The sequence below is a fragment of the Acipenser ruthenus genome, chromosome 25, assembly GCF_902713425.1.
Source record: "Acipenser ruthenus chromosome 25, fAciRut3.2 maternal haplotype, whole genome shotgun sequence".
In the NCBI taxonomy this organism is placed as follows: domain Eukaryota; kingdom Metazoa; phylum Chordata; class Actinopteri; order Acipenseriformes; family Acipenseridae; genus Acipenser; species Acipenser ruthenus.
The window spans coordinates 2521713-2532091 of NC_081213.1; the positions used below are offsets into that span (position 1 = coordinate 2521713).

At 39.6% G+C, this 10379-nt stretch overlaps 1 protein-coding gene across 1 annotated transcript; it reads left to right on the forward strand.

The window, feature by feature from the left end:
• Positions 1-1372: 1372 nt before the first annotated feature.
• On the forward strand, positions 1373-5170 carry LOC117964598 (protein FAM167A-like). Its single transcript, XM_059000424.1, has 2 exons — positions 1373-2043; positions 4054-5170. Exons 1-2 carry the CDS (start codon positions 1663-1665, stop codon positions 4315-4317), a joined length of 645 nt encoding a protein of 214 aa, XP_058856407.1. The 5' UTR covers positions 1373-1662; the 3' UTR covers positions 4318-5170.
• Positions 5171-10379: the final 5209 nt, after the last annotated feature.

A 10379-nucleotide genomic window follows, 5' to 3' on the forward strand; every position in this document is an offset into this window, starting at 1 on the left:
CACGCTCTATATTAACATTGATGAGGTCAGGAGAGGCGCGTTTCTAACATCTTACTGCAGGAGCGTGTGTTTGACTCTCAAATGATGTAATGGCAAGCAGTGTAAAATAAAATAAAAATATGAACTGGGAATCAATTCACTGTAGAAAAGAAAACAATATATATATATTAGAATGCTATATGTTTGTATAGTAGTATGGTGTTCAATACACTAGTGGCTATTTATCATTCTCACCACCAGGTGGGGCTATTTCTCTAGAAACAGTTCGCCGTTGACTATTTAAAACAACATGCTTCTATCGTGCATGAATATTTTGTCAATAAAAAAAAACTGAGAAATAATGCTCACGTCGGTCTGTCTTTGCTAATTTTTTATTTTTCAGTTGTCTCTTTTTGCTTGCAGGTTCCTCGTTATTAAGTTACAGAGGCGTGTGACTCCACTAGGTCGATGTGCAGAAGATAAGTTGTTTCATCAGCAACACACAGCGGATGCGATTTCACGTGTGACTAAGATCCGTTGACAGGGTTTCATTCTTATCAGCGAGGGTTGAAAAGTGGTATCCGGCTAGTCTTTGCAGGACCCAGCTGAAAGCATCACCCTGGCGTTACCTTTATTATATAATGTAGACTCACCCTGTGTAGCCTATAATTGTAATCATAGCGTACATGACTGCACATAAAGCATGTCGCAGACAGTGACAGAGCACGAATTCTGTGCTGTGTGTGTTATTCTGCTTTCAGAATTAATGGTGCTAATTACATATAAGCTTTAAAAAATATAAAAGAGATAGGAGAGAGAGAGAGAGAGAGAGAGAGAGAGAGAGAGAGAGAAACTATTTTAAAAGTGGTTATCTACTAAAAATAAAATTATTGCCTTTCAGTTTTAGTACCAATTATACAATAGAAGTTTTTTATTTAATTGCTTTATTATGGATGGGTACAATGTTAAATATACATAAATACACACATATTTATATTTTTCTATGTATAATTAGTTGGCCCAGGTTACTTAACAAGTCCATAGCATATACTGATCAAGGCGGACATCCAGCTGGCACGGGGCGAGCTGTGCTATAGGGCAAACGTTTTTTTTGTTACATTAAATAGTAATAGTATTCTACAAGCACATGCGCTTAAATTCATTATAATTCTGAATGAACAGGTTGGGTTCTATAAAAATAAGCGTTTAACTAGTACAAAGTTTGCACCTATTTTATTGATCTCTCTCTATATTTTTTAAACATGACATAGGCCTATATGAATATGGCATCTATCTATCTATCTATCTATCTATCTATCTATCTATCTATCTATCTATCTGTCTATCTGTCTGTCTGTCTGTCTGTCTGTCTGTCTTATAAACTACTTTTTGTTTAAAAAGGTAGTTTATTTAGCTTTTCACTAAACGTGTATTATTTGAATATGACTTCCTCAACGTTGTCAACTAGTCTTGCTACACCGTTTACTACCCTACTCCCAGTTCGCTTTTTTATCTCCTATACTTCCTTTAAAAAATAAACTGGGCGTCTCTCTCATGTAAAAACAGGGCTATAAAATAATAGGAATCTCCCGGCTCAACAGCAGGGCTGCACCTCTCAGACAATGTGACTTTCCCATACAGCACTTGTATTAACACAGCAAGTGACACGGTCTAGCAGCTGAGATGTCGATAAGGAGCATGCTGGAATTCAAGGAGCTGGGCGCTGAAGAGAACTCGGACACCGACCGCGACTTGGACAGCGTCAAAGCGCTCACCGAGAAACTGAAGTTGCAGACACGGCGACCGTCATACTTGGAATGGAAGGAGAGGCTGCAATGCCAGCCTTGGAGAGCTGGCGAGAAGGGACAGGACGGGTCTGAGGTACAGTGCCCTAACAAGACCGAAGACGAGGATTTAAAGGAGGTGGACGCCCTTAAGAGCAGCAGCAGCAGCAGCAGCAGTACAGGTAGCAAGAGCGCCAGTAAAGACGGGGCTGGCACTCTGCAGAATATCTGTGGGTTTCACACCATGGATGACGCATTGAACTGGTTAAGGAAAGAACTAGTAAGTATAAATGACACTCATCTATGCGTTTCCTTGTATTGTATGTATCAATGCATACGAGAGCCCGTCTATCTGTCTGTCTAATAGCTATTCTGTATTACCCAGCGTTATATACAGTGAATTATTTATACACGCGCAACCATAAAGCATATTCCGTATATAATGTATATCAATAAATAAATAAAAAGGTGTGTTTCACGTTTAAAAACATATACAATGATCTTCTGTTTCGGGCAAGGAACCCCTTTTCCATAGATATTAATATCCCACATTATGGAAGTCTTCTTAAGTAAGGAGAAGTTAAATCAGGAAAGACAGCCCTCATGTGTGTCATTTGTGTTTAGGAAAAAAAAAAAAAAAAAAAAAACAAACGCATTAAACAAAAGGTTAAAGGCACACATTTAGACCACACATGATTTTCCAAAATAGGAAGATTTTTGTTTTGTGTGTGTGTGTGTGACATGTCACACCTGTAAAACTTCAGACATCGCTGTCCCAAATGTACTGTGTACTCAAAGTGTGTGACATCCGAAAACCCAGGTTTAACGAACATGTAAACTTGTGTGCGGTGACAAAGAGGGGCTTTAAATGTCGCGCGTTCTATTTCGAGGCACGCACCTGCATTGTGCGCCGTTTGCTTACCTCCAAAGTTCACTTGCGCCGAATGCAGCTCCATGTTAGCTCTTACTGTGCAGATGTGCTAACCTGCGGGAAGCACATGTGTTACAGCAACTTTTCTGAGAGGCACTAAGTCTTTAGAAGCTCGTTAAATTGATTTGTTTTGGAAGAAAGCTTAACACCACACTTCTCTGTACTCTATTGATCCCCACTCTTTTCCAAAAGGTCCTGGATAATTACATCATTAACTGGTACCCAGTGCAATGCAAAGAGGCTGCAAACCTACAGTTGAACATGATTGAACATGAACAGACCTCACATCAAATGGTGTATCTGTACATATACAGTCTCCTTGTAAGCGGTGGAAGTTTGGTTTACTGTAGACTGACCTACAAAAGCATGGATGACATCAGTCACATACTTGTGAACATTACCCAGTGTTATGATAGGACATAATCATAATAAAAAAAAAATACTTTTGCTCATGCCCTTTCCTGTTGAGAAGCCGTGCTCCAGACAGTAGGCTACTCCTATAGGTCAAGTCCACGTTGTCTCATAATGTGGACTGTTTACAACCTTTCTTACCAAGTTATCAGTCATTATCACACGGTCATGCTTAACTCTCTGAGAGAAGATGCATTGATACGGATCCTGCTATCAGAATGCATGCCTTTATCAAGGTAACAAGAGGGTGTATTGAGGGATCTTTCCCAGCAAACTGGTCACACCCAGGGCACTGTTTCATACAGCCTGGTCACTACCAGCATTCACTCTTTAGGTTATTGTGTGTGTTAATTAACACAGTTACAGGGTGACACTTTAAAACAATAGTTACAAATTCATAATGAATTCCGACTGAACACCACAGGAACAACACCCGCATTTTTACCAAGTTTTACGTGAAAGTGTAAACCGTGTTGTATTTTATTGTTTGGCATACAGTGGTCCTTCATTTCCTATTTGCTGGGACTAGTCACACAGTGCTGCCTATATCAAGCTATCCCTAAGTCTTCTGCACAGTAAACCAGTCTGAACTGCGTCAGAGCAAACCTGAGTTTGTCCAGCGAGAGGGAAACCGAAATGCTGCCAAATCATGTGGGAGTTATTTGAATATGCACAGCATATGTGGTAGTGCATTTCTATATAAATAACTCTCTGTATATCAGTATTTGCATTTACATAATGGCATATACTGTGTATTCCATATGGGTATATAGAGTTACAATAATATGACAAGTTGAAATCTGTAACTAGTACTCGCTGGAAAACTCATTTCCAGTCCCTGTTCAGTTTAGCAGGAATGATTTTCAGTGGGTGCTGTTTTTGATCAGAGAGGTTGATAAATATCGCTGTGCTTCACTGAAGGTTGGCTTGTTTGTTTCGCCTCCTCAGAGGGAGATGCAAATGCAAGATAACCAGCTCGCACGGCAGCTCATGAAGCTACGGGGGGAGATCAACCAGCTGAAGGTGGAGCAGGTGTGCCACCATCACAAGGAGATGCTCGACGACGCCACCTATGGGTTGGAGGAGTGTGGGGAGGAATCTGACCTGCTGAGTGACATCCCCCTGAAAGCAGCTTTCTCGCTCTCCACGCCCCTCAAACACATCGGGGTCACCCGGATGAACATCAACTCTCGCAGGTTCTCTCTCTGCTGAGGCTGGGAGATACTGCACGCAGGTAACAGGGGTGCAAACCATTAAAAAAAAAAAAAAGCGCCTACTGGTGGTAAATTTTCAAAGCCCGTCCTAATCAAGCTCCCCTCACAACTTCCCACGAGACACAACCCTTCTCTCCTGTGTCTGTGGATAAGTGTGGGTTGGTCATGTGAGCAGTCTAGACCCAATGATAAACTATCATCACCTTTGGTTGCTAAGGAATTTAAAAAAAATTAAACATGTCTGCTGGCGCCAGAATTTAAAGTTGCTGATGCTATATGAGGTACCCTGGCACTAGAAAGTTGCACCGTTGTGCCAAATTTTGCACCTCTGGGTAAACAGCTCAGGTTGGGCTTGATTTCATAAACTTTTCATAACATTTTTTTTTAAAGAGTTTTTATAAACATTCTCTTAGGTTAAACAGTGCTTAGAAAACTGAAAATTGACTTCTCACAGTCGAGAAGTGGTTTAATGACCTGAAAACTTAATTTTTTTAATTAAAATGATCTATAATAAAATGTTATGTATAGATCCCCACTGTCTTCATCAGCAGCTGTGAGGGAACTAATCTTCTTTTTCATCAACAAATTTCAATGGAACTGGATCATGATTTGGATGAGAGAATATCTTTGGGACTGTATGTGACAGGAATACTGTATGTAGCTCCAAGCCATGATAGTCTATTTTTAGTTCTCAAACTCTGCTCAGGCTACAGGAGAATACACTTTGTTTCAGTCTAAACTGTATCTTGCTGCTATTACTAAAGAACTACCAAACAATTGTGAGGTTCTGCTGTAGATTAAGCGAATGTGCCTGAATTTTATATCTTGTATATTCTATTAAAGTTTATAAATCAAAACAGAGAATGTTCCTGTGTTTCATTTTCCAATTTAACACTGATAATATTAGCTCCTTATTTGTTTATTTATTGGCAGCTGTCAACCTTATGACGTCACTTGATAAGGGTTATTTATTACAGGTATAGTGCACACAATATCACGCCTGTTCAGTTATTCACTCAGCTCTACAGTGATATGATCTTCTACAGACTACACAGTTTACAGACACCATGAACAGTAAACAGCCCATGTCGTGCAGTTCATACAGGGGCTTCTGAATGTCTCAGCAAATGCAGCGATCCCTCAGTATTCTGCTGTCTGACTCCAGTTGGTCTTCTAGAACCCTTTTCACCTCTGATAGCTCTGTTCTTTCTCAGAGTTCTTATTATTGGATCTTGCCTTCAGAGATTGATAAGCTCTCCAGCCAGCCCAGGGCCAGCATAAACATCACAAGTTAATAATTGCTGATAATTATAATATGCACTAAATTCAGTTTCATATTTGTTTAGGCTGATACACACACACACACACACACACACACACACACACACACACACACAAATATATCTATATATATTTACGGTATGCTAGCTATACCCTTCTGTCTCTTCAATGGCAATGCATTTACACTACACTGGCAACGCAATGTTTCTTATGCTAACTGTACCTTCCCAAATTACCCTAAAAGCCACTGCAGTTGTACCATACTGGTAATGCAGTGGTTCTGAATTCAGAAGCAATGCAAGCACAAGGGCAGCTACACCGGTATTAAGCCATTGGAAGAAAGGTACCACAGTGGTACAATAATTTCCTATTTTGTGTGAGGTTACCAAGTGGCTGAAATCAGCAGTAAACCAAAGTCCTACAGGGAATGAATTAGGGCACACTGGTCCCTCCTCTGCAGTGCTGTGGTCCAATATCATCCCTGGAGAGTGTGCCTCTGTAAGTGTATTGTATTTAAACTCTTGATGTGTAGATATAGTTTTGACAGGACACACTGTGACAAGTGACCTTGCAAAACACACTTTTTTAATTCTCTGTACATGACCAGAAAAGAACAAAATCTCTACCTCAAGAAATCTCAATTTTTAAATGCAACTTTTTTAATTAAGACCACCTATACTTGCTATAACCCCCCCCCCCCCCCCCCAGAGTAGAAGGTATACATTGTACAGCATTAGAGTTGCACAGAGTAGAAAGTAGTTTCCACTCATGCAGTAGGTTATCAAAAAGGACAAGGCTTACAAAGCGTAAAGAGGTCGACTCATCTGTAAAGGTATAGCCCAGGCAGGCAGCACCTCAGTGTGTTTAAGAGACCACGTGAATGGGGTTCAGACACCCACAGGTATTTCCGAATCCTGGACGACTATATAAAACGTGAAAGGGGTGTTTAAAAGGTTAAGTTCTAGAGATGTAGTGGAAACAACACCCCCTCTCTCAAAACCACACAGCCCCTCTCTGATTAACCCTTACCACCCTTATAAGGGCCTCCCATATGCTCCCCTTTTATAATGCTGTAGTCAGGAGCCACAGGCCTTGTAACCTGTTCCTCTGCATAAGAGGCAGCACTGTGTATACTGCTACCACTAATATTAAACCGAAATTATTGTTACTTTTCCAAAAAAAAACGCCTTTGGTCAGACAAGCCTGGAGTCTGTCCCTATCTTTAAATCTCGTTTAAAAACATCTCTCTTTGAAAAGGCATTTCTGGGATACATTGCATTAAGGTTATTGATTTTAAAAAGAAGCTAAAATGTTTCTTAATCATTTGATACTGTTAGTTTTCATTTTATTTAGCTCTGCTAAAATTTGTTCAGCGGTTTTGAGAGGGCCTGGTCTTGAAAAGAGCTTCATAACAAAAACTCCATCTCATGAAACGAACCCGAAACTCAGGTTTTACATTTTATTTTTTTAAATAAACCGGACATACTTGTTAGAATATTTGCACATTGTAGTATCTTTCTATATGGGGCTGGCCTGACAGATGGCAGCTTGCATTATATATATATTTCACCTATTAGATCATTACAGGTTACAGAGAGTTTGAGTTTCACAGAGTATAAAGAAGACTTTTTTTTTCTAAGCTATATTTATGTATTGAAAACTTTTTATCTCAAATATAATGCAGGCTTTTGTAACTTGCCTGAAAGCAAATTCCTGTATACAATACGAAGGGAAAGTCATAAAGGTGATTTCTGCTGTCAAGCCGCCTTTATAACCCTTTCTTCACAAGATCCCATTCCCACTCTATTCAGCAGTGTAATTTGTTTGCTTAAGTGCTCACAACAATCACCCTTGCACACAATACAGACAATGCAAAGAACAAGACGATGACTTCAGTGGAACGAAACCCAATCCAACAGTCGCTGTCCAGCTAGGTTTCGGTTACGGTAACATTTTCCTGGACGATTTCATTTGATCATATTATATGTTGAAGCTATGGCATCTCTAATGGGGTCCTGTACAAACCTCCATTGGGATTCTGGGATTTGAACACAAAAGGTGCTTGGACACTAACATTTCAGTGAGGAAACTCATGTGATAGATTATTTATTAAAGCTTAGACTAGACAAAACTACTACATTATACATATTTTGTAAACTACATTCTTTGGCCTCACCTTTCGAGGTACCCTGCCCATAAATGAGCTTGCAGATAAGTGGAAAGGCTGGCTATATGGAAGCCATGGGCAGGGGGCAGGAAAGGGGAGGAGGAGGCAAACTCTAGCGCAGAGCAGGGACGTAATGGATTGAGGTAAGATATAAATACCTTCCCTGCCCATCATTGGACATATTGTTTATTCAAAGACAAATAAGATACTAGCTATTCGATGAACGATTTGTTCTGGGTATTGGAAGTGCCTAAAATGTGCTTGATGTTTACGTGATTTGATCTGAGGTTATAAGTTAGTTCCCTGCCTGAAGGCTAAAGGAGCTCAGCCAAGTCGTCTGAGAATCAGGAAACGTCAAATAACATCAAAGTCTGAGAAGAAGAATGCACGCTTCAATTGTTCTGGTGAATGTATTTAACAGAAGCGAAACTCACTGTCTGCAACAGGAAAACAAAAGAGCGAGGTTTGCCACAGCATCCTGGCAACAAAAGACATGGTAACCTTGAACAGAACTCCAACTTACTGAGAATGTACAGAAAAAAAACCTGTGCCCCTTTATCAAATGAAAACCCACCTAAAGTGAGTGCTATCGATCCAGCAGCTGATGGAAAGTTCAACAGGATGATGATGTGCAAGAGCCAGACCTTTTCAGAAGCTAAATGGGGTTTGGTCAAGGGTAGCGTCATGGTTACCTCCAGGAAGGAGATCTGCGGTTTAATGCACTGTTGCGCACGTTTATTATAAAATCAGACACAAAACAAAATGCAGGAACAAATAAAAAGGTTTAAACAAACACCCAAGCGTCAGCTATCACGGTGTATTGTATTTATCTTCCTCTCTCTGTACCCCTTCTCTGAACCCTCTCACTAAACTAGCCCACAAACAAAGGATCTGGCTCCCTACCATAAATTAATCAATCAACACCAAGCCACATTCCACAGATGGATTTGGCAGGGATGGAATCAACCTCCATCCCTGCCAAACTTAAATTTAACATTTTAAAAATGTATTTAAATATATGTATATGTATGTACATATATTGTGAAATATACACTCAACATTTAATAAAGCAGGTCAGATTTTGGTGCCTCGTTTGTTACACATGTGCAGCTCAAATGTATTCTGAGTTTCTGAAATGTGGCTCATTTTAAATATGCACCATTTGTTTTTCCCTTTTTGTTTTTTGCCCAACAGTGGTTTTAGGATTTGAGACCCATACCAAATTCAAATGACAATTCTCAAAAATGTCTTTCAGAAGTGAAAGAGACACTGATGAGGAGCAGTGCACCTAGGAGGTACAACCCAGATCTTGTCTACACTGTGGACATTAAAAATCCCATAGCACTCCCGTGGAGACGAGCAGAGTACTCCAGTGTCCTGGGTTAATCTCATTATAAGTCACTGAATCTATCTGATGGGGTCCCATTATCACTAAAAATACCTGACGTTCCTGTAAACAAGTTCCCGCTGTGCTCATACAGCTTACATATCTTTAAACCAAACAATACACTGTGGTGATGTGTTAGACAATGGGTAACAGAAACATGAAATCCAATCATGTACAAAAGCGACCGCTATTTTATACTGTACCTCTAAGGAACGTTTTATTAAAATTAATCAAATTAATAAAAAAAATAAAAAAAGACATTTCCATTGTTTTGTTTAAAACAACCTTTCTGGTACAATTTGAAAGCTGGTAGATGCATTGTTTTCCAGCACTACATACTGCTGGGCTTCCTGTCTGGGTGCAGTTGAAAAACCGCAACAAAACGCGTTTGGTTTCATGCACTCTGAGCACCAGATCTCACACAATAAGATCAGAACAAGGGAAAGAGCTATGGGTGTGTGCGTGTGTGTTTATCTAAATTACTTCTGTTAGTGTACCACTTAGTTTTCTGTGAGTTTGAGAAAATCTAAAGTTAATTAATATTACAGAAACTCTTGTACCGGCCAGTATCACAACACATTGGACTAGATTCTCAAAGCTTTACTTCAGATCATTATTATTATTATTATTATTATTATTATTTATTTCTTAGCAGACGCCCTTATCCAGGGCGACTTACAATCGTAAGCAAATACATTTCAAGTGTTACAGTACAAGTAATACAATAAGAGCAAGATAAATACAATGACTCATCACTAACATTATTTTTGTCTGATGGAGAAAAAAACCCCAATATGATTTACAATTCTAAAAATGAATAAAAAAACATCTCTGGATTATACTCCCGAGCCCCTAAATGAGATATGTGATTGTTTATTTCTGATTTGGTAATTTTTTTTCGGGTGTGTTGTTACTTTGTGAAAATACCACGCTAACGACGTTTTGGAGTAAACAGCAGTGAGAATCTGACCCATTGGTCTGTTTCAAACTAAACCAGCCCCAGTTTCAAGACTCTGCAGCTCAGTCTACTGTATGATGATGACCGCTCCTCTCACAACCTGATTGGCTGAAGTTTATAAACATTCTTCGACCTTCAAGAGTAAAGAGATGGAGGAGCCACATGCCTCTTAGACAGTGTGCAGTAACCAGTCTCTGTCCAACCTTGTTACACAGGTTCCGGTTGAAGACAATAGTGAAACCCAAAGACCTTCCACCAAAATAATTT

Excerpts from the sequence above, each read along its gene's own strand:
- LOC117964598 (XM_059000424.1), top strand. The coding sequence starts at position 1,663 with ATGTCGATAAGGAGCATGCTGGAATTCAAGGAGCTGGGCGCTGAAGAG. Across the intron at positions 2,044-4,053 it reads ACTGGTTAAGGAAAGAACTA|AGGGAGATGCAAATGCAAGA; the intron begins GTAAGTATAAAT and ends TCGCCTCCTCAG.